The following is a 24390-nucleotide window of genomic DNA, read 5'->3' as shown; positions in this document are numbered from 1 at the left end:
TCAAAGGAGCAACACTCATCCTTAGTCCTGTTTCAATTGCGCCTGGATCTTTTCTAAGGGTATTTTGAAAGAACTAGTTTGTTTTCAGTGCTTCCCTGTAGTCAGTCAATTTTATAGAATCATAGAAGCCTAGGGTTGAGAGTCCAAGGGTCATCCAGTCCAACAGAACTCACAATCAAAGCACCCACAAAAGATGGCCATCCAGCCTCTGTTTAAAGACCTCCAAAGGAGGAGACTGCACCATTCTTCAAGGCAGTGTGTTCCAAATAGCTCTTACTGTCAAGAGGTTCCTCCTAATGTTGAAGTGGAACCTCTTTTCCTGTAGATTTGCTCTTCTTTCCCCAGACTTACCTTCCTGGATTACTAAGGGAAGGGCCAGTGGATAGATATTAGACTGAATGCCTTACAGAAAACGTTCTCACTGTGGGTCATCAAACTATTCACAAAACTATTCACAAATTCACAAGATGTTTATAGGTAAGGTTTCTGGACCTAGTGAAAGTTGAAAAGTACCTCCTACACGGTGAAAGTGATTATTGGTATTTATGAACTCAAGAGATTTTTGTCAGAATCCTATAGGTAGGGTATGGCCTCCACAGAAGTGGTTGGACATTCAATGTGGAACACTCATATTTAGTTCAGGTTCACAAAAGCCATGTCATGTATGTTGTGGATGTACAGAAAGCGGTGCTACCTGCCACTGAACACAAGCACAATCAACATGTATCCCAGATGCTGAGAGTTACACTGCACAACTGCAATGCAGTCTTCAAGAGGTTCCCATCATTCCCAAACTCAGCCACACTACTAATGATAACCAACTGCTTTATTGACGTGTAAAAGCCAAACAGTGTCAGAAGACAACATTTGAGTACTAGGAGTCATACACAGACTGAAGAAACATTTGCCTGAGCAGTTGATAAAAGTTAAACAATAAGAAAACTCTGCTTTGGGAGCTGATTTCAGTTTCCTCAATAGTGTTATCGGTCTAGTCTTTATTATCACAACTTTGAACTTTACAGTTTGGTAAGCAGCTTGATGGCTATCCTCTCTTAAACATTTATGAACTAAAACCATTATATAAGCTTCCAGAAATCCTTTACAGGCTAAAAAAAATATATAAACTAGTAATACTACCCAGTAGAAAGCAATTTATTTACATTCTATGCAGGCAAGAAATCAAGACATATTGGAAGTAAAAGTACTTCTTAGAAAATCCTTCTGTACAATGGAGCTTTTCTATCCAGGAACTTCTGTTAGGAATAGTCACTATTGTCTCAAAGGGGTAAGTACAACATAATTTTAGCAAGAAGCTGTAATTCAGCAAAATTGCATTGTGATCCTGTAAGCACTGTGATTTTAGCCAACAGCAATAGCCCAGAATTTTTGTACCAGAAATTAGTAAGAGTATAAATTTAAGCTGAACAGGAACGAACTATTGCACTCCAGACTGAAATCTTTCTGAAAACGATAAACAAGGATCTGTTAAACACATTAATCTGGGTTTTAACCATATGAAGGATTTTTTTGTAACTATACCAGCTTAGGAGGCCTCTAGAACCCTTTCTAAAAAGATACCCTTAACACCTAACCATCCCACCCCACTGTCCTTCAACACAATAAAACACTTCTGAGAATCAATGACCTTGTTTGCTTTTCAGACCAGCTGGTATGAAACCGGATCATATTTAGACAGCAACACAATAAGACAGTCTCATAGAACAGAAGCTGGGTTAAACCTGGAAAGAAAAACAAAAAGCTAGCAGAAATAGCTTTAAAAAAATCTTGTCCATAAAATTTCCCAATTGGTCTAACTGCAGTAATACTGCATCCGGTCTGTCCTCCTCCTCTTCCGAGACTGAAACTCTTCGAAGAACTGTTGAATGTCCTCTCTCTTAACAACCTGTGAAAGTCATCAGAAAAAGAAAATGAAACTGATACAGCAATATAAATTTTTAATATAAGAAAAAGGTACCTTGAGTAGGAAATCTGATAGGTATATGCTTTTATAGACTACATGCCAGTTCTAAAGCACAAACAGTAGTCCTGAAATACAGGTATGCATACACTTGAGTTGTTTTTTAAAAACAAAATAGTGAGGTGCATGTATTGTTCAGTGAAATACTAGAAGACTCTTCATTTTGTTTTGAATTATATTTCCTTGATTTAATTAAAACATATTCACAATTACTTGTTGCTGTTACTGGAGACAGTTACTACATTTTTCAGTTATCCAAAACTACCTTGACAATAATCACTTACATAAGAAGTAACATACTTACTGTTCCTTCATCAGCAAATCTTCGCAAATAGTCTGTCAATTCTGTTTTCAGATCATTGTATTCTAGACAGGAAAAAAAGGTTTTATTGTATTTGCACTTTGAATGAATTCTTTTATCCAATATACTGGCCTGGCTGGTACCAATAAAAAGTCATTTATCAGCATTGTGCTAGCGACGTAAATAGGCATAAGATGCACTATAGTGGCAAAGATGCATCTCGAGGATTCCTCCAAATTCCTGCTTTTCATTATTTTGTGTACCAACAGACATGTATGGCTGCAGTTCTGCAGCAGGAGACAAAAATGCATATCTGTTGATCTCTAAATTTTTTAGCAGTCAATATTTCTCCTTGTTATTAACTTATTGTATCATCCTATGACTGGCAGAATAACCCATGAAAAACAAGAGTAATACTACTTTGCATAACTTAATCCAGTTGCAGAATTTTTACTGTTTTCCTTCTGCAAAGCATTATCTGAATGAAGTTTTGTCGAAAAGATCAAAACAGGTTCTACTAAAATATCGTCCTGCAGGTGAACAGGTTTTAGAAAAGAGAACAAAGACTGACAGTGATATCTATGTATCTGGGTTCTTATTTAACCCAAATGGGTAATGTCAAGGGGGTTGTGTGACTTTTTTTTTGGGGGGGGGGCTTTTTATGACATCTTGAAATTTTAGTAAGATAGCTACTAGAGTTAAAAGCCAACACCTATTCAAGCTAGAAAGCCACAATTCACTAGTACAGCCCAAGCAAAAAGCCTAATAAGAGACATATTAAAAGTATGTTCCTACAAATTACTTGTATCAAGATATATTAAGAAATTTTGATTTCATATTCAAATTTCAGGTACTTACCACATATGAGCTCTACTTGCTGGACTCTGTTCATGCTGCTAAGCGTGTCCATTAGTGGATCTCTTCTATCTGCTTCCTGGTCACTTGTTCCTTTATTTTCGTATGCCAAAACTGTATCACATTCATCTGTTAAGAATTGGACTTCCAGATCTGAATACATTTGCTGAAAAATACAAGTTCATTTTCATTGTACAAATTTACCTGTACATTTATTACACCCATGGCACATTTTTCACTCTTTGAAGAAAAACCCAAAACACATTCTAAATATTTCCAAATGCCATGAGGGAAGTGGCAACAGTTCACAGCTGGCATCTGCAAGTCAAGTATCAACAGATGTCGTATCAAGAACAAACAAAAGTAAGCATCAAAACGTAGCAGCTTGGAGGCAAGCTTGGCTATGGCAGCACCAGTAGCTGTCAGTTTAATCAGAAGAAGAAATGTGGTAGCAGCTACCTCTTGTAAAAAAGAAGGTTGCTTTTTCTGAGTAATCATCTGTGAACTCACACATATGGGATTCTCTGAGCTTGCACAGACCATGGTCAGAAACTTCTATAGCCAAATATGTTTATCTGAGGACCTTTCTCCTGCATACCACACATCCTCAGTATGACTCCCACTTAAACTTCCTCAGTTCCATGTCTGCCAGAGCAGTAAGCTGCCAAAGAGGTTGATCATCCATGAATCAGCTGATGACCCATGAATCCAAAGTTACTGGATCCCAAACTGGAAAAAAATGAGAATAAAAAAAAAAGGAATATCGCTGAGAATGAGGAAGACGATTGAAGATGGCACTTCAAGTCAGACTGCTTTTTCTTTAATGGAAAAGAATGGCACTTGCTAGAAATTGGGGATGTTTAGATAGGCAGAGACAAATACTGGGCTGAGGAAAAGGCAGAATGACAAGTCCACATTTGCGTGTGCAGATGTGTGGATTGTTCTTGGCAGTAGTCCCCATTTTCTGAGGCCCTTAACGATGGCTCTAGCTTCAGATGAGACCCCTGAAGAATGAAATGAGGCATGACACCTCAAAGCAACATCCCCAACATGAGTGTCTGCCACATAATCAGCAACATGTAAAGCTGTAGCAACCTGTTGGGGGAACAAAATGTGAATCTCAAAGTAGAAAAAGGGGCAGCCTTCTTAATCTCCTCTGCAGTCTTTCAAAAAGCAGAACAGACTTTAAGAGCCTTGAAATAAACATGCATCATTAGTCTCCAGGGATTGTGTGGCTTACTGGATGGTTTAGTCTGGCAACGGATGTTTAAAAAGTATAGAATCTTGGACTCGATACAAGTCATCAATACAGTAAGATGTTGGCTGAACCAATGAAGGTGACTTCCAAGAGCACTGAGCAACATCCACCAAAGCAGGCAGGAATGGAATAGTCATTGGAGGGTGAGAGCTTTGCATTATATATGACAAAAAGCTGCATCAGGAGTTGTGGTAGGAGGTCGCTAAATATCCAGTTACAAAAAACTATCTATTCTCAGTGCCTGATGGCATATGAATAAATGTTGTTCAGTGGAGACAGTGGGTCCTGGTCACAATCAGGTGTGAGGACTGATTCAGTGGAAGAGGAGATGAGCCTTCAGAGCCAGAGCTTGAAGAATGAGAAGAGCGTGCCTGCATGCCAATACATCAGAAGGAACAAGAGTTCTTTTCTCTCCAAACTGACACTGAAAGAACAGCTTGTGGTTGTGGAGGGGAGGCAAAGGCCTTACACTGGCTGACCTGGTGAAAGCTGGTTGATCTAGAAGCGGCTAACCAGGTAGAGGAAAAGGAGGTGTATGTGAAACAGATGCCAAAGATGGGGCTCTCAAGACCTCAAGATTCAGTGAATCCATAATCACACACAGACCTTGGGACAGGGTATAAGGACAGCAGGGCCTCTAGCATCATATGGGTGGTAAGTGTCCCAACATGGTGGAGAGTGTGCCCAGCAGTCATTATAGTAATACCCCACTAGTGGGGTTGGCGGCGGTGTGGAGGAGGATTGGTGTGTGTCCTATGTCATGGTTCTCCAGTGTGCTAGTGTGAGCCCGCAACAACTGGCAACCTTTACCTGTGTGAGATGATGGAGGCACAGGAGTGGTAGACTGACCCCTTGCTAGGTGTGGAATGAGCACCTAACCCTCCAAATGTGACTCAAAAATGGACATCCATTGGGTTCAACTCCAGAGAAGAAAGTCATCTTCCTAATGTTCTAGAACGGAGAACGAGGCACAGACAAGGCCAAGCCCACAAACAGATAAAGCGGAATAGACGTACTGTCAAGTTGAAGGCATTAGATGCCATTGCACATCTGACTCCTTCAGACAAGTAGGCTTGGATTTTTTTCTGACCAAAAAGCAAAAACAAAAAAAAAACAAAAAACCCAAGAAGACAAGCAAACACATGGCTTTCAGCAGCCAAAATGGTGGACAAAGAAACTGAGGACTTTTGAGCCAGAAACCATAATGAGCATGTGCAGTGGGGGGCAGCAGGCTCTCAGCTGAAGAAAGGTAAATCTAGAATTTCTAAAGCTGGTTTGTACAAATGCAAAGGATTCCATATGTGTCACAGAGACCACGAAGAACAATGATGCCTTTCTCCCCATTTGTTCTTGCTCTTCCCTAACCCAGGGAGAAGCTTGACAAGTGGTGCAGGTGTCAGGAAGACAAGCTTAATGGTGGCTGGCTAACCAAACTTAATAGGAGGCACAAAAATCATTCTTTTGCAAGGTTTATATAATTCATTATACAGTACTTTTTAAATAAGAGCAATATGTCCACCTCTGAATATTAATTTACTTATTTAATATCCTGCATTTCTCACTACACAGGACCCAAGCTGGCTGCCCCATGTTTCTATTCTAAACTGTCACTTGCAGTTTTACAGAGTAAATGCATTTAGAATGTTCTATAGCAAATGTGAGGACTACAGAATTAAATAGAATTTTTAGCTATACCATGCATTCTTTACAGTGCACAAAATGCTCCGCCAGTTGTGTGGCCAGAAGGTGGCTGTATTCTTCTTTAGTACTGCCTGGCTTGAAGTTCTTGCAGTGTGCAGGTGGAGGCTTCATTTTAATGGTCTGCAGTAAATGAAAGGATAGTTGTTTTTCCTTTCTATAAACAAATTGTGCACGGGGCCTAAGACTTGGACTGAGAGTGAGGTTACCTGAAGTATTTCCTTTGCTTTCCAAAGATTATAATCAACAGTTTTCTAATAAAGCCTCACCTGAATAATCTTAGATTTCATAGCGACCTTTCACTAGCAAACTATAAAAAGGTAAAGGTGTCCCTTGACATGAATGCCTATCGTAACCAACTATAGGGGGTGGTGCCAGCCGTTCTTAAGCTGAAGAACCAGCGTTGTCTGGGATGCTCTGGTGGTCATGTGGCCAGCATGACTGCACCAACACTGTTACCTTCCACTGAGATGTGGTAGCTATCTATCTACTTGCTTTGCATGCTTTCGAACTGCTAGGTTAACTATATTAAATACTGCCCCTCCCATACATGTGTGAGTCTTTCTGATTTTAGTATCTATATCCTATTTCACTACATGCCATTTCAAAACCTGTGCAAATGTACATAGTGATGTAATATAATATCACCAGTGTTAGTCAGACCCTAGTCCCTAGAACATTTGCAGTGAAGAAAAAAAAACATTTTAGCTTTGGCCCAAATACAGTGCAGTCCCTGACAGATTCAAAGGAACTCCAAAAATAACTGCCACCAAACTTCCAAACTGATCTTAGAAGCTAAGCAGGGTACTTGGATAGGAGACCACCGATGATGAATCCAGGTGCTGTAGGCTATAGGTCCAGCCTCAGAGGGAGAGAAGAATGCTGAACCTGACCCCTACCCCCTCACCATTCCCTTCTCCTTTTCTGTCTTATCTTTTTAGATTGTAAGCCTGAGGTTGTAACCATCTATTACCCTACCCCCTGTTGTAAGCCGCCCGGATTCCCAGTGATTGGTGGCTATATAATCCTATTATTATTTTAGAGGAAGAACTGGCAAAACTTTCACTGATTATTCCTTACCTAAGAAAGCCCTATGAAATTTGTGGAGTTGCTATAAATGGACAGGCGACCTGAAGGTACAGTAGTCCTTGCCAGGAGCCCGTGGGTATCCAAATCTATGGATGTTCAGGTCCCCTTAAATATAAATGTGTAGTAAAATGGTGTCCCTTATATAAAACAACAAAATAATGGTTTGGTTTTCAGAATTTAATATTACAGTATGTAAAAATATATTTGAGCCCTGGACAGTTGATCTGTGGGTAAGGAATCCGTGAATCAGAGGGCCAACTATGCATGCACATACATGCCATTCCCTCACATAAGCCTGAGAAGCACTTATGTACACTATACTAACATAACATTGGTTTATTTTACTCTTTGGTTGTTGGTAGATTCACTGATTGTATGCACATCAACTAATAAAATCTGTATAGTACAGTGGTTTGGGGATGTACTACTACATTAGGAACATGCATGGAGATTCAATTGAGTGGTGGTCTAGGAAGGTGATAATTGCCTGAACCATTATGGGTGCATCATTTCAGGATACTTCTCATACACTTTGAAATCCTAGAGATAATCTCAAGTCAGCTAAAGTGTTATCAAAGAATACCAACTGAGGAGGACAAGTGATAAGACTCAGGTTGTTTAGTACACATTACAGTCAGCATCTATATGGTGTATGTTGAGCATTTTGGTTATTTGGGTTTATAAGTCCTTATGACCTTGGAAAGCAGCTGCCAAGAACACAGTGTGCGCCACAATCATTTACTGACTGAAAGGGGTGAGAAAGAGCATGAGGTAACCAGCCAGCACAGAGATGATAGATTTGAAGAGACCACAAAGGCCACCCAGTCCAACCCCATACTGCCAGATGTTACAAACAGAATTCTGGCCTGTATCTTCCATGCTTGACCTATCTGCAAATCCAACAATTTAAAGATGTGTCTATCTGTGTTTCATGAATTTATCCTAATCCACCTGAAGGCAATACAGCAGCCAGGAACAAGAAGATCTTTGGCATTTGTGAAAGGTCTACCAGAAGCAACTGCTGTTCTTGCTATCCACAACACTCATAGGAACTGGATGAAAATATCATTATTATTACAATCCTTCCCCTTTCTTAAAAGAATGTCCGCCTTCAGCAGCTATAACCTGCTATGGAAGAGAAAAAGGTTCACCTTAGAACATTCAGAGCCAGAGCTTGTGGATGGTTCATTGTTTTGTACTAGTTCTCTTCCTCGGTCTTCATCTGGGAATCTGCACCATTTTCTTTTTTTTACTTCTTCAGTTTCTTCAACGTTCAAAATACTCCATCTTCAGGTGCTGGAGTAAATTTGCTCATAGTGGGAACTACAGAGATGGACGCCACATCTAAAATTTTTGTGCTGGTGTAACAAATGTTATTTCTGTCAAGGGTCACCAAAACTGCTCTTTACAATCAAGAAGCAAGCCAGTTACATGCCAACTTCAATGGAAAAATTGTTACTGTCATAGGATTCTGACTTCTGAGGGATCCCTCCCAAACAAATTAAACAAATAGAGTTGGAGTCTTTCAATTAAGAGGATTTAGTTATGATTTTGATTACCGAAGTGTAAGTGCTTACATTTTTTTATTTTGTTATAATTTAGCTGTTCACCTTTTGGGAAAACTTTTTTCATGAAGGCCACGAGCAATGCGAGGACAGTTCCACACACAATGATATTTTTCCCCATCCATGAACTAGAAAACAGCAATATATATGTATGTATGTGTGTGCGCGTGCACGTGCATGTGTGACTATAAAATAGGGGGGGGGAACCCCGCAGATGGAAAATGAACTACAACTTTGGAAGACTTTGCAGCTCCATTCCATATTTATCTCTTGCGTAGATTGTTTAGAGAGTCAGAATCAACTTTAGGCTAAAATTTATTTCCAATTATGTGTGTTTATTATTAATGTTTAAAACTAGAGCCTAAGAACTTGTGTCCCAACCATTCAATTGGGTAAATCTGGGAGACTACAGAATAGGTTTCTAAGGCCCGTTCCGCATGGGCATAAAGTTCGTCCCCAGGACGTACTAGGGTTAGGAAGGGCGTCCTTTCGCACGCCCCTACCCTAGTACGTCCTGGGGATGTACAAAAATGGCAGCGCCCATTCTATACGGGCACCGCCATCTTGACATTGCGAACACTATGCGTCTGCACATCCCACAACAGAAGTGACATCGCGAGTGTGCCATGGCCATTTGCAGTGCCACTTCTGGCGCAAAAAAAAAGCCGCTTTTTGTGGCTTTTGTTGCGTCTGGAACCGGTGGTTTGACCGCTGCAGTTCCCGGAAGCAGCAACCGCAGTGGTGGCAGACCGCCATTTTCAGGCGGTCTGTACGCGCACCAAAGTTTCATTCATTTCAGTGACATTAAAGAAGTAAATGCAAATGTTTTAGGTAGCTTTGGTATTGCTCTTATTTTACTCACCTGCCAATTTTGGGGCATATGCCCACCGAGAAAGGACAGCGATCCATGCAAGCCTGACTATCATCTCATGAAAATCCCCACTATCTGGAGGGACTTCACCAAGATGCTAAGGAAAAGAAAAAAAAGATTAGCGTTTGGCTAAAAAAATGAACTCTTCAACAAAATTGAAAACAGTGACCTTAAATAACCAAGAATTACCACTTATCATCTTTCAATTTCTATTCTCTAATCCAGTGGTTCCCAACCTGGGGACCCCTTTGGGGGTCGATGACAGTTTCAAAGGGGTTGCCAGGGACCCCCCTCAGAGCACCACTTCCAAACAAAGGGCCTCAAGCTAAGCTCTCTAAAGCGGCAGCCACCTCCAAGCCCCTCAGTTGTTTAGCAACTGCCCACAGCGTTAGGGTTGCCATAAACCCGGTTGCAACGGGTTTTTCCCGGTTTTGGCTGCACCTGCCCGGTACGGCCCGGGTGCAGCCAAAAACCGGGAAAAGCCCGGTTGCCGCGGGTTGCTGGCAACCCTGGGGCCTCGCTGCCCTCCTCCTCCTCCCCTGCGCCTGGTCGCGCGGAGGAAAAGGAGGGCAGCAGGCCTGAGGCGAGGCGGAGGAGGCTGCAGGGAGGGGCGCCTCTGGGCGCAGCCGCACCCAACCTCCCCGCCTCCCTGCAGCCTCCTCCCTCCTTCCTGGCCTCCGCGGAGGCCAGGAACGAGGCGAGGCCGCGGCGCTCGCCGGGGGGCTCCTCGCCTCCTTCCTGGCCTCCGCTGGGGCCAGGAACGAGGCGAGGCCCCATCCTGGCCTCTGATCGCGGTGGGGCCCAGGCGGGGAGGGAAAGCCTCCTTAAGTGGAGGCTTTCCCTCGCCACTTGGCCTCCACTCCCCGCCGCATCGCGAGGTAAAATGTAGGACATAATTTTCAAATGTAGGACACATTTTTGTGGTCCTACATTTGAAAATTTTGTCCTACATTTCCCCGGTTTCGGGTCCGGCGCTATGGCAACCCTACACAGCGTCCCCTTTCCTTCTTCTCTTGGGAACATAGACCTCTGCAAAAAGGAAGAGAGACAGCACAGCCAAAGGTTCCAGTTTCACTTTGAACCATTGGCCATTGCCATCCCCTGAGAACTGCGAGAGTATGGCTTCTTGCCCAAGGCAAACCTGTCCTGGGTCTTTCTGGACAGGTTTCTTCAAAGGGGCTGGCCAGTGCCATCCTCTTAGGCTGAGAGAGTGTGGCTTTTTGCCCAAGGCTCAAGGCAAACCTGTCCTGGGGCTTTCTGGACAGGTTTCTTCAAGGGGGCTGGCCATTGCCATCCTCTGAGGCTGAGAGAGTGTGGCTACTGTACCGGAGTCAAGGCAAACCTGTCCTGGGGCTTTCTGGACAGGTTTCTTCAGGGGGGCTGGCCATTGCCATCCTCTGAGACTGAGAGGTGTGGCTCTTGCCCAAGGCTCAAGGCAAACCTGTTCTGGAGCTTTCTGGTTTCTTCAGAGGAGGTTGGCCACGCCATCCTCCGAGGCTGTTTTTGTGATTATCACTATGCTTTACTTATGTTCAATTTGTAACAATGAAAATATGATTAATAACAGTAGCAAAATTAAGTTATGAAGTAGCAACAAAAAATAATTTATGGTTGGGATCACCACATGAGGAACTGAAATTAAAGGGTGCAGCATTAGAAAGGTTTGGAACCACTGCTCTAATCCCATGGTGAAGAATACCGGAGAGGCAGCTGAAGGCCCAGGAGGGTGAGGGGGAAGAAGTTCCGCCCCAGAAGTCCCATCTCCCCCAGGAGTCCTGGCATGGGTAACAGCCGGTGCCAGAAATCTTTTTAGTGTGGCCACCCACTCCCTAAAAGGTTTGCCATCACGCTCTAATCCATGCATAACATCTCCACAACCACAAATCACCATGCTTGGAAGTATGCAAAATAAACTGAAGCTAGGATTCTTGAAGTTACCATCCCATTACTGCCTATTCCAGTAAAGAGAGAATAAGCTATCTCAGTGTGGTGAACCTATGGCACGAGTGCCAGAAGTGGTAAACAAGCTTCTCTGTGGGCACACCACCATCACCTCAGCACAGAGTTCACCAGTTGTTACTAAGAAGTCAGAGGGACATGGCACTTTGTGATAATAAGTGGGTTTTTGGTTTGCAGTTTGGGCACTCAGTCTCTAAAGCATTTGCCATCCTGAGCTATCTGGTGTATTAATTATGGCCCCGTACCTACTGGCCCTGAAGGCCGCCCTCGTCATGTGCAAGGGGTGCCCCGCTCACACATACCTCGCACGTGATGAGGCGTTCTAGGTGCTGATTAATAGACGCGCGCAGCGATGACATCACTGCTGCGCAGCATCCAAATGGAGCGTGCAGCAGTGACATGCTAGTGCCAGCGCACTATTTGCGGCGGCACAAAAAGGAGCCGTTTTTAGCAGTCCTTTTTTGCATAGCAGCGTCATGCAATTTGGTTGCTGCGGAGCTGCTACACCAGCAACGGGGGCAGCTCCCACCGCCTCTTCCTGGCACTCTGTACCACACCATTGTTCATCTATACAACTTTTAAAATTAAGGCTCCGAACTGTAGTCTGGTATAAATTTGAAAAAAATCTCATCTGACAGGTTACATTTATCACTGTTATGTTTCTAGCCCTTTATTAGATGTGCTTACCCGTCCATGAAACCAATCTTCACAAACTATGCACTGATCATTTCATCTGGAATCTAAAAATAGAACCACTGCATTAAAAATATACACTAATCTTTCAAACCTATTAGAACTGCCAATGTTTTAGAAGTTTCAACAGTATAAAATGTATAGCTTGTCTATTGATCAATTTTAGCTAGCATTCACATACCTCACTTGCTAAAGCCAGTATTGGCTGTGCTTTCCTTTCGAATTAAAAGTGATTATTTAGAGTTTTAAAGGTAATTAGTCAGAAAGCCAATGCGGTGGAGTGGTTTGAGGTTTGACAACAACTCTAGGGTTTGATTGCCCACTCATACTTGAAACCCACTGGGTGACCTTAGATAGTCACATGCTCTCAGTCTCAGGGAAGGCAATGGCAAACCTCTCTGAACAAATATTGCCAAGAAAACCCTATGGTAGGGTCACCATAAGAGCAACTTGAAGGCATACAACAATCACTACCAATTCTGGGTCCAAACTATCTTAAGTAGCTTCTCATCCAATATAATCTTTTCTGGTATTTAAGATCTACTAATGAGACCCAAGGCTAAATTTCTCTGACATAACATATTCTCTATCCTCTGAGGAGAAGTACAAAGTATCCCCTCTCTGTTCTTTTTTTTTTTTTTAAATATACCTCGTGGATTTTCTGTTACAAGGTTTTTGTATGATTTTACTGAAATTAGTTGTTTGAATACCACATTTCCATATTTGTGTTTTATGGTACTTTAAATCTATTTGAAAAAATAAATTAGGGGCAGAATAGACTGCTTGAAGCCACCCCTGAAAAAGCCTGATTGGGGCCGCGGCAACCGCATGCCACAGCCCAATCTGCCTCTTTGCCGGCCCAAAAAGAAGTAGCAAATGCCGGTTCTTTTTGACAAGCTAAACGCTTGCTTTTCCACCCTGTCGCGGTTTTACGGCATCCTGTGGCATGTAAATGCCATGCTGTTGGAGCGCCCAGATGCCGGCCCACGTTGGGGCAGCCGGGTGGCTTCCAGGCATCTTGGGGGAATGTGGCTCTGAATGCCACGCTCCCAAGTGTCAGGAAGTCAGTGTTAGAGCTGTTCTGTTTTGCTCCTAAATCACATTTTCAATTACATAATCAGTGGAAAAGAAAATTTACATGTAAATGTCAACAATAAGAGATAACAGAACTTAACACATTAGTTTATTTTTATATCAGATCATTTAAAGAAATTGTTATTTTTTTATCCAGCAACCACTAAATGGTATGTGTTGGTTTGTGAATAAACTAGCCTACCAAGTGTGATCTAATCACATTACATGAAATGTGCTTAAGCTCTTCAAGCTTGCACTTACAGATCATAATCAGTAGTACTATGCATATTGAATCCAGAGAAAACGGAGGTACTGTGCTAGGTTCTCCTGGTCCAGGAATGGCGGTGGTTCCACCTGTCCTGAACGGGTCACGCTCCTGTGAAGGACTCCGTGCGCAGTCTGGGGGTGCTTCTTGACTCGTCGCTTCACCGACTGCTCAGGTGAATGCGGCGGTCAGGAGCACCTGTTACAGCTTCGGCTGATTCGCCAGCTGCCCCATACCTGGCCCAGAGGGACCTAGAACTGTTGTACATGCTCTGGTACTTCGAGACTGGATTCTGCATGTACTCTACATGGGGCAACCTATACCAAACTCGGAAGCTGCAAATGGTGCAGAACATGGCAGCCCGGCTGGTTACTGGCGCTCCCAGAACCAGCCATATAACACCGGTTTTAAAAGATCTCCATTGGCTGCCATTCGCTTCCGAGCTCAATATAAGGTGTTGGTAATCCCTATAAAGCCCTAAATGGCTTGGCCCAGGATACCTAAAGGACCGCCCTCCCCGTACATCACCTCCCACCCTCAGAACGTCTGGGCAGCAGCTACTGAAGGTGCCTGGGACTAGGTTAGTCTCACTACTCGGAAGGCGTTTTCCATAGCTGCCCCAGCCCTTTGGAACGCGCTGCCACCAGAGCTCCGCTCGTTACTACCCTGGCCAATTTAGGAAGGATCTTAAAACCTTCCTATTCCAACAGGCCATTCCCCGAATAAATATCCTGGGGGCCTCCTCCTCTTCCGTGGCCAAGAGGTTGGGTATGGGGGCTTTTTGCTGTGGGTTGACTTATTGTGTATTTTAATTTGTGTATTGTGTATTTTAATCTGATTGTATTTAACCTGCTGTGAGCCGCCCTGATCGTGGAAGGACAGCATATAAATAAAATTTTTATTATTATTTTATTATTATTGCAAAAAAGTCCTCATTCTTAATTCCATGTGCAGGAGGACTCTTTAGTCATTTTAAAATGGATAACAAAACATATTAAAGTTATTAAAACTTATGTACTATATTCGCGTAAGTAGTATTTCAATCTTCCTACACACAACAGTATGAGATATTGATGGTTTACCTCATCATCAGGATCTGGATATGGTCTTTTACAAACACAGTACAACCCATAGAAGTTGTCATTATATTTATTTGTTGGATTCACTGTTGCCTTTTCCTAGAAATAAATGATGAAATGTGTCTTAAACAGAACAAGGGGGATGAGAGGATTATCTTAAAGTGCAAAGCCTGTTAAATCACATAATTTATCACACATTAACCTTCCCAAACATAATGCTATGATGTCCTGCAACAGTGTATACATATCAAATGTTCATTCATGAATCTTACTTCCTGAAAACTATGATATATGAAACAATGTGAGATTTCAAAGCTTGTAGGGATAGAAAGAAGAACAATTGCTTTTTACACTCAAGATAATTCAGAAAGAAAACAGCAAAAACTAGACCTCTCAATTAGTTAGCGAGAATCAAGAGTTCCCATTTGACCGATCTCTGGATTGAAGACTTTGTCTTCACTACATAAAGCAATTATGATCTATATAGAGAAACACATTTATATTGCTTTAGATTAAACTGATCTTCATAACTGAATAAAAAGCACATTGATACCATGCCTGTAAATGCCATCAGAACTGCGCAAGGCAAGCTAGCAGGATAAAACAACTTTTAGTGCACAGCATCAACCCAAATGTAAACATGCATCTGGATATGGCTACACATCTGAAATTAGCAAACTGCTTGGATACATCTTCAAATGTATATGGCACATGCAGCCAAATGAGTCACAATGAACATCTACATCAAATAACTCCACAAATTTATTTTATCAGTACTCTCCAAAAGGTTGTATAAATTAGATTTATAGAGAAGAAGAAAAATGCAGACAATCGCTGGAAAAAACATCTATTTTGTTTTCACTTCTCTAAATAGTAAATACAGTATTTGCATACTCACTGGAAGTAGTTTACATTGCAAATTTTTGAATTTGCTATTTCCACAATCACAACAGAAGTTTCTGAAAAGAAAAAAAGATCCAGAATCCTATTTTAGTGTTCTGAACTGTTGCTAAATCTCAGGGAAGCTAATAACAGATTGTATTTGTATCTACACTACAGCAAAATGTGGTGAAATTTATATTTCCAATCATCTGATTCTATTCAACTCTGATTATCTGATTTACAGTCTTAATCATTACTATACTATAATCAAAATGACCTTCTTCATATACACATTATATTTGGTTGTGTCGCACTGCAGCATCAAAAACCATAAATATAGCTGCAGTAGAGCAATACAGGAGCTTGGTTGAAGTTTCAAAAACTTCAGGCTTTCTTTCATTTAGGAGACAAGAAGTCATAATCAATGGTTTCTCTTTTAAAACACACAGTCTCTGTTCCCACACTCCCTATGCCCTGTAACAGTTTTTTTATCAACTATAATACAGAAAGTTTCAAAGTGATCATTAATCATTTCCTTTTACAGCCAGCCCTTCATGTCCATGAATTCTGTACCTACTGATTCAAGCATCCATGGCTTGAAGATATCCCTCCCCACAAAAATCCCTAAAACAAACCTTGATTTTTCCATTTTATATAACCCCATTTTGCTACTCCATTGTATTTAATGGGATTTGAGCATTCATGGATTTTAGTATCCACTGGGGGACAAGAAGGCTGGAACCAAACCCCAGCAGATACCAAGGGCCCACTGTACTAAGAATCCAGCTTTAGATGATTTCATATTTTACAGCAGGGCAAACAAGCTGATCTAAAAAGGATTGTCACCTCTTTCTCTCTCATGTTACCTTTTTGTATACAGCTCAAATAATTTGTGGGTACCATGGCATTCATAACTGCATGCTAAACAGATCCCTGCTGGTTCTTCGCCTGGTGGTGTACATGTACTGCAGGCATAAAGGGCTTGTCTCTTCACAGCACCCTGGAATGAGAACAGCAGCATAAAAATGGAAGCACTGAAAAAAACTGCCAGACTGAAAATTCACCATTCTCTGAGAAGGATCTTTCAATGCTAAACCAGCATCTAGCATCTACAGTATAATGGGCTACATAAGGGAAAACAAATTTGGGTTTAACTGAGACAATACAGAGCAGCTCTTGGTTATCTGAAAGGCAGATCCAATATGTGTTGTTCAACTTGTGCTGGATGCCGTTACCCCTCATCCTGAAGACACAGGTTCACAGCTGAGTGTACTCCCCAACTGGAGATTCAGCCCTGAACCTGGAGCTGGATGGTTAGAAGTATGTTTGCAGAGACCAGCTGTGCTTGTGTGTGGAGATGTTAGATCTGGCCACAGCGACACATGTCTTGATTATATCCAGTTTGGTTTACTGTAAGATGTTCTCTTTGAAAACTGCTTACTATCTTCAAGTGAACTGAACAGCTGTGACCAGATTGTTAACTGGGGCTGACCACAATGAGCATCTGATTCTCTTTTTGTATCAGTTCCACTGGCTGCCAATCTGTTTCACAGCACAATTTAAAAATGCTGGTTATGACCTAGAAAACCCTAAGCAGCTCTGGTCTAGGTTATGCAAAGGACAGTATCTTCCTTTATGAACCTGTCTGGGTTCTAAGCTCTTTGGTGGGGGTGAGTCCTTTCTCCTGGACCTTGATGGGAACAAGGAAGAAAGCCTTCTCAGTGCATGCTCCTAACGCTTTTGATCTCCTTTCCTAGGAAAGCTAAGATGGCTCCCTCTTCATCGTCCTTTCATCCACAAGTGAAAATATTTTTTATTGCAACAGACTTTTAGTAATGGGTTACAATAGACTTTTAATGGTGGTGTTGATTTTTATTTTCAGTCTTTTAATTGATTTTAATTCTATATGTTGTTTGCATTTTAAAATAGCTTATATATGTTTTATTGATATTTTTGAATGTGCTGTCCCCTGTCTGCCTTTGTTTTAATTTTTTTAAGCTGCCTTAAATACTGATATTTCAAAATAAAAGAAATACAAAAATACAAAAGCATAACAGTGATGGTCCAAAGCATTTTGGATAAGGATTATTCAACCTGTACTTGATTACCAACCAGAAAAACAAGCACAGGTAATAAAGGAAGGGAACAGTGTTATGTTCCTACATGAATAACTAAGGAAGAAACTAAAAGAGATTGCTCTGCACCACTACTACTACAGCTTTACAAGTGCATCTAGATCATCTGGACTATCTCCTTCTACTGAAAGTGATGTACTAAAGAGTTTCTATAATTTCAGTATACTGTATTTCAGTTCCCATTTATGCATGAAGAGCCTTGGTCTAAGCCTGCACCAGTTTAAACCCATCAAGAGACAAAAGCAAGACACCTCCTTCTTGCTTTTGACACTAGGTACAACATCCCCTGAGCATAGCAGAAATACCCACATGCAACATATGCTACACCAGCATCATCCAACCAACAAGCAGAAGAATAACACTGAATGAGACAGGTCAATGACTGAGTGCAGCTATGCAATGTGCAACCACAAAGCACATCACTGTATACATAACTCCATCTCTGTCACTGTCAGCAACACACTTTTGTGAATAATAATAATGTTGAATAATTTGTCCCACATGCATAGTAAAACTTACATATGCGTGTGTCACTACCAGAATGCCAGCTATTGTAGGATGGCAACAGCTGAGAGTAAGGCTGACTATTCTGTAAAGCCACACGAATACAGTACTGGGAAATACAAACAAAGAAGCCTGGTAATATCAGCTGGCAGCAGACTATCAGAGATTATATCAAAGATGAGAACCAGTTACAAATGCAACTCGAGGAGTGAGAATGGAGTAATCCAAAGCTCAGAACTAGTGATAAGAGGCATTAACCTTTTATAAATTTGCTATAATGCAATGGCCATCTGGATGAAACCAGTGCATTCCAATATGTTTTAGTACTGCACTATATACAGGATGTACACAATAACATGTGGCTGACAGAACAAAACTCAGAACCAAGAAAAATGCCAAGATAATTTTAGTTGATCTTCCCCATTCTCAACAGGAACATGAGGAAGCTTGTTTTGGAAAACACTTGGGAACACCGTTATCTAATTACTTCTTACTCGTTATAATATTGCTGTGGCTACAGTGGCTGGACATGAAGGTTATGCATGTCTTGTTTTGAAGTCCATATGTGCATTACTGACAGGGAAACCAACAAGTAAAACAGTTAAGATGATGACTGCAACGTATCAGCTAAAACAAACAGCAGCTCACCCGAGTCAATCATTCCTCTCTCTTCCTTGAGCCTTACATGACTGCCTCCCTCCAAGGCCCCAGAAACTGCAGAAAGGCATGGGAACCTGTGGTCCCATCCTCTCTTACAACTGGAAAAGTGGCTAAGGTTAACAGGAGCAGCAGTGAAGTCCAGCAATAGCTAGAATACCAGGCATAAAAGAGGGCTGCAACAGCTACAGCATTAGACTGGGAGATGGGGCAGGTTGAAGGCACCATTAGGCCCCAAATTCACCAGGTGACTCTGGCCAGTCTCTCTTCAGCCCACCTCAAAGAATAGAAAGGAATCTTGCAGCAGCTGTAAGATTAACTGGGAGAAAGGAGATTATAGTGTTAGTTCTCACAGACTCAGGCTGCAGCTGAACTGCAGAAACAATGCGGCTTGACAGTGCTTTAACCGCCATAGCTCCATGCTATGGACTCCTGGGATTTGTCGTTTGTGGTGACCCCAGAGCTTCCAGATAGAGAAGGCTAAACATCTCACAAAACGGCAATTGCAGAATGCCATAGCACTGAGCTGTGGCAGTTAAATTGGTGTCAAAGAACATTGTTTCCGCAATGCAGATGCAGTACCAGTCTACCTATGGAGCAGACTATTCAGCCTTATGCTATTTCTTTCTCCCAGTTTGTCTCATAGAATCAGAGTCATAGAGCTGGAAGAGACCTCAAGGTCCATCCAGTCCAGCCCCATTCTGCCATGCAGGAACTCTCAGTCTAAGCATCCCTATTGACAGATGGCCACCCAGGCTCTGTTTAAAGACCTCCAAGGAAGGAGACTCCACTACCCTCCGAGGGAGGAGTGTGACAGCCCTGGCTGTCAGGAAGTTCCTCCTGATGTTGAGCTGGAATCCCTTTTCCTGGAGCCTGCATCCATTGCTCCAAGGATGCTTTTTACTGGCTGCATGAAGGAGAGCAGGGATGGATGGGGCTTGGCTCCAGAGCCCAGGAGGAGTTCACTACACCACAAATCCCTGCTCAGCCCAGAAACCCACCGGGAGACCCTCTCAGCCTCAGAGGGAGGAGCACATTACTCTTACTTCCCATAAGCTTCGCTTCCTCTTCTCAAACCGCCTCTCTGTCTTATCAAATGAAGTTATACACAATTGCTTAGAAGGGTGATCTATTAATAGCATACTTTTTATAATTATAATAATATAATGTATTAAATAATTAAACATGAATAAATAAACAAATAATGATTTTACCCCTTCTCTCTGTTTATGTATTTTAATACTGTTTTTCCAACTGTATTGTTCTGCATTTGTCATTCGCAGCCTTGGGAGAAAGGCGGGTTACAAGGACAGAATAGCAATGAGAGTAATCGCAGTCTCTGACCTGCGCGTAACTGCAGCGCTCGTGGTCGCTCCCTCCCAGCACGGCCCTGGCCTCCTTCTCCAGCTCCTCGCTCTCGGCCAGCACCTCGGCCAGCGACACCACCGGCTCCTCGCCGCCCCTTTCCCCTTCCTCGCTCACGGCGTCCTCACTCGGCCGCTCTCCTCCTCCTCCGTCGTCATTATCGTCGTCGGTCGTGGTTGTCGTTGTCTCGGCCTCCTTCTTCTCCATCTCGCCGACAGAGAACCGTTTCCCTCAACGGTCCCACGGAAATGAAAAAGAGGCGGGAAAATGCCCCCCTCAACGGTCGCTACCGGAAGCGGAAACAGGATGGGAACAGACACACAGGAGCGCGCGCAGGCGCTGAGGATAAAGAGGAGGCCGGCCGGCGGGGCACGTGATTAATGTCACGTGAGGCCGCGGGAGCTTGTTGGGATCACGTGGGTCTGAGGTAGCCAATCATGGCTGGAAAGAACCGAGGGTGAGGAGGAAAGAATGAGCGATATGAGGCCTACTACTATGTGAGGCGCTGTCGCTGAGGGAAAGTGGGCGGGGCTCTATTGGTATCACGAGCATGGGTGGGGAGCGTCGGAGTCACGTGGGCTTGAGGCACCCAATCACAGCTGGAAAAAGCCGAAGAGGAGGAAAACAATCCGTAATATGAGGCCTACTAGCTACGTCGAGGTATTATAGCTGAGGGAAAGTGGGCGTGGCTCTATGGCGTCACGGGTGTAGGGGAACGCATTGGAGAGACGTAAGGCTGTGGCAGCCAATCAGAGCTGGAAAGCCGCGGAGGCGGAAACAATCCACTATATGAGGACTATGTCGCGGTATTCTAGCTGAGGAAAAGTGGGCGTGGCTCTATGGCGGCAAGAGTGTGGGTGGAGCCTATCGCCATCACGTGGGTGTGACGCAACCAATCACAGCGGGAAAGAGCCCAGTATTGTGGAGGCGGCGGAAAAAACAAGGCGACATAGGACGGAGCTTCCCTTACATTGCCGCTGATGGTAAGGGGGAGGAACTCTATAACATCACGTGGATGAGTGGATCACGTGGATCCGCGACAGCCAATTACAGCGAGAGAAAACAGCGAATAGGCGGAGAAAATTCTCAATACGAGGCTTCTGAGGAAACGTGGGGCGTAGCTCTATGACATCGGACTTTTGGGTGGAGCCTGGGGCGTGCATCGTGATCACGTGGATTCAGGGCAGCCAATCAGGGAGAGAAGGGCCGAAAAGCGAGGATGAGAAAAACAAGGCTTAGCCTACATTGAGCTCTTACCGCTGTTGGGAGTTGGGCGTGGCTTTGCGACGTCACGCGCGTGGGGACCAATTGGTATCACGTGAGTCGCGAGAGCCAATCACAGCGGGAAAGAGCGTAGTAGAGAGAAAGAGGTGGAGAAAAACAAGTAGGCGTGGTTTTATGACGTCATTGCTGTAAGTGGGTGTGGCCAGGAGGATCGTTTTGGAGACTTTCCGGTTGGAAGAGGAAGAGGCGGGGCTTAGCGGTTGGGCTTCCGGCGGAAGGTCGCAATGGAGCTCCGGGCGGAGCTGACGGACCGCCGAGGGGAGAAGCGTCCTTTGCGGGTGCGCTGCGAGGCTCCTCCGGGGGGACTGAGGGCTTTGCTGGGCGGCCTGGCTCTCCTGAGGGAGCGGGTCAGCGCCCTCCTGGACCCTCTGGTGGAGCAGGAGAGGGGCGCCCACGGAGACGGCCCCGCGCCGGCAGGTGAGCGGCTGAGGCCCCCGACGCCGCCTTCGCCCTTCTGGTGGGTGGCTGTTGGTGGTGTTAAAGTTCGTTTATAGAGCGCTGCGTATAGAACCAAATGGAGAAACTCTCACTGCATTTAAGGCTAGAAATAGATAGATAGATAGATATACGCATTTAGAAAAGAGCTTTCAAAGGAGAGCAGAACTTGGCGGCAAAGGAAGGGCGCCTGTTTGTCATTTATTAGCATTCATTTATTGTCAGTTATTAACGTTTATTATTTGACATTTATTATTTATTTATTATCAGTTGCTAGCATTTATTTCTTACTTATTTGTTCTGAAATGAAAGGCGAGCGTCTGCACCAAAACCAGGGACCGGCAGATAGGAAGCTCTGAGGAGGCCTTCCTGGGGAAATACAGACGCAGCTCATGCTTTTGCCTTTTTAAATCAGGTGAGGAAGAAAGCGAAGAGGAGGAGGAGGAGGAGGAGGAAGGCCTTGCGGATGCCAAGCCCTCTCCAGACGGACCTCCATTAAAACGTACAAAAATGCACTCCTGACAAAGCTCCTGGAAGCGCTTGGGTTTTATCCTTCGGACGCTGTGCCTCCAGACAGCGCTGGGCCATTTTGACAACTAGGAAGACGCCAACCTTGTCATGGCTTATTGTTACTTAATAATGCAAGGGAAGATGGTAATTCATTTGCAAACGTCGCCTGACGTTTCTGAACAAGGAAATAAAGTGAGCTGTTTTCTGTTCAGTTGCTGATTATGTTCCTTAATGCAGGAAGTATTTACCCACAGAACATTTGCCCCATGGCAGCTTGGACAAGCAGCTGGCATTCCTCCCAACGGTAGAGAAGGAGGCGAGTGGGGGTCACCCAGATATGTCTGTATATACAGCTGATCTCCTTCTTTGGAGGTCTTTAAGCAGAGGCTAGATGACCATCTGTCAGGGAGGCTTTGACTGAGAGTTCCTGCATGGCGGAAAGGGTGAGGTCTGGTGGATTCTCTCCCTCCGAGGCTACAATCAGCTGAAAACTATAGACCCTTGCGGGTAACACACTAAGCCAGCGTGGTGTAGCTGTTTGAGCATTGGACTATGACTCCAGAGACCAGGTTTAAATCCCCTCTCAGCCATGGAAACCCGGTGGGTGGCCATGGGCAAGACGCACTCTCAGCTTTAGAGGATGCCAGGGGCAAACCCACACTGAACCAGTCTTGCAGAAGACAAGCTGTCATAGGATCACTATTAAGTCAGAAATGACTTGAAGGAGGCAACAACAACAAAGATAACACACTGCTCATTATTTCATTTCTCTTTGTATTTAACGTCTGGAGTTACTTTGTGAGGAATTGAAGCCAGTAATTACTTCGAAGTAAAGATTAAACAAATGCATAAATGTTACTTTGAAACAGTTGCCCCAAACTGGAGATCCTATACTATAGACTTCTAGGCCTTTTCTACCTTTCCCAGCCTTGAAATGCAGGTTGTCATTAAAGGTTACAGATGGTTTGGTTCAGATTTAGTTGCATCTAAATGAGCTGAGAGAAGTGGACTTCCTTGGCTCCCTGGAAGTCCTGCATACAATGTAACAGGGAGGTAAATGGGGCAAGCTCTAACTTCAGGATCTGGAAATTGAAAGAGGCCTTTTTCAAGTGGAGCTCCACCAACAGAAGGTGCTTTGACTCCGTTTTTCAGGGATCCTCATGGCGCTATCGTTAGCAGACTCTGTGCCTGAGAGTAGGTAGTAACCCTCTTTGTGATGGAGTAGAGCATCCATGTACAAACCTTTTGGGAATAGTGATAATTGTAAAAGGATGCAGCATTCATTAGTCTATGACAGAACAATCTCTGTGACTTAACCATTCCTGAACCATTGGAGAAACATCATGCAATTACCCTAGTTTTATCCTCAACACTGAGCAGTAAAACTGAAGCACTAGCCATTGGTGAGCCAGGCAGTTTTGCTGTTCATTAGTGTTTTTACAGAGAGATTAATGTACCTTAGTAATACTTCCTTGGATATAAAATTTCTTTCATGGATGTTTATATTCCTCACAGAACAAAACTACAGTTGCTAGAATAGGCTTTGACTCTTCCATATGACTAACGAAGTCTGTTTATACTTCAGTAATTAATGGCCCAGCAATATGCTTATTTGCAAGTCTTCCTAAGTTCAGTGTAGGTTCTTGTATAAATTTGCCTAGGATTGCTGCTTGAGAAATAAGAAAAGGCAATTGGCAATGAAAAGCACAGCTTATGATAAGGCAAAAGATTGCATCCTGAGGATTTGTGCGCCTGTCGTCTAACCAAGGTCTTGGTTCTGTGTTTGTGTAGATTGCTTTGACATAAAAATTCTCAGAATCCAGTGTGTTACTTTAAGACCTACTGTGTTCGGTGGGGAAGGTTTCCAGGGTCGCAAACTGTTTTTCTTCTTCCTGGAGGCAAAGAATGTAATCTAAAGCAAGTCAGCGGCACA

The 24390-nt window shown here is 43.4% G+C and overlaps 2 protein-coding genes across 2 annotated transcripts; one reads left to right on the top strand and one right to left on the bottom strand.

Moving 5' to 3' along the window:
- Positions 1-811: 811 nt before the first annotated feature.
- Positions 812-20802, bottom strand: UBR7 (ubiquitin protein ligase E3 component n-recognin 7). The gene is given in 18 exon segments (XM_042443405.1): positions 812-1903; positions 2283-2344; positions 3138-3300; positions 6088-6104; positions 6107-6160; positions 6163-6198; positions 6470-6473; positions 8331-8383; positions 8386-8502; positions 9607-9634; positions 9636-9664; positions 9667-9712; positions 12262-12299; positions 12302-12314; positions 14689-14784; positions 15584-15644; positions 16434-16567; positions 20208-20802. Coding segments are annotated over 18 exon segments (1272 nt in total). The 5' UTR covers positions 20436-20802; the 3' UTR covers positions 812-1810.
- Positions 20803-21282: 480 nt separating this feature from the next.
- On the top strand, positions 21283-22668 carry LOC121917430 (anoctamin-8-like). The gene is made up of 2 exons (XM_042443393.1): positions 21283-21929; positions 22363-22668. Exons 1-2 carry the CDS (start codon positions 21737-21739, stop codon positions 22467-22469), a joined length of 300 nt encoding a protein of 99 aa, XP_042299327.1. The 5' UTR covers positions 21283-21736; the 3' UTR covers positions 22470-22668.
- Positions 22669-24390: the final 1722 nt, after the last annotated feature.

The sequence above is a fragment of the Sceloporus undulatus genome, chromosome 1, assembly GCF_019175285.1.
Source record: "Sceloporus undulatus isolate JIND9_A2432 ecotype Alabama chromosome 1, SceUnd_v1.1, whole genome shotgun sequence".
NCBI lineage: Eukaryota > Metazoa > Chordata > Lepidosauria > Squamata > Phrynosomatidae > Sceloporus > Sceloporus undulatus.
This window is presented reverse-complemented; position numbering and strand designations above follow the sequence as displayed.

Bases quoted from the DNA above. Each gene is read 5' to 3' on its own strand.
- LOC121917430 (XM_042443393.1), top strand. From the start codon at position 21,737: ATGGAGCTCCGGGCGGAGCTGACGGACCGCCGAGGGGAGAAGCGTCCT. The intron at 21,930-22,362 runs GTGAGCGGCTGA...TTTTTAAATCAG, and splicing joins AGACGGCCCCGCGCCGGCAG to GTGAGGAAGAAAGCGAAGAG.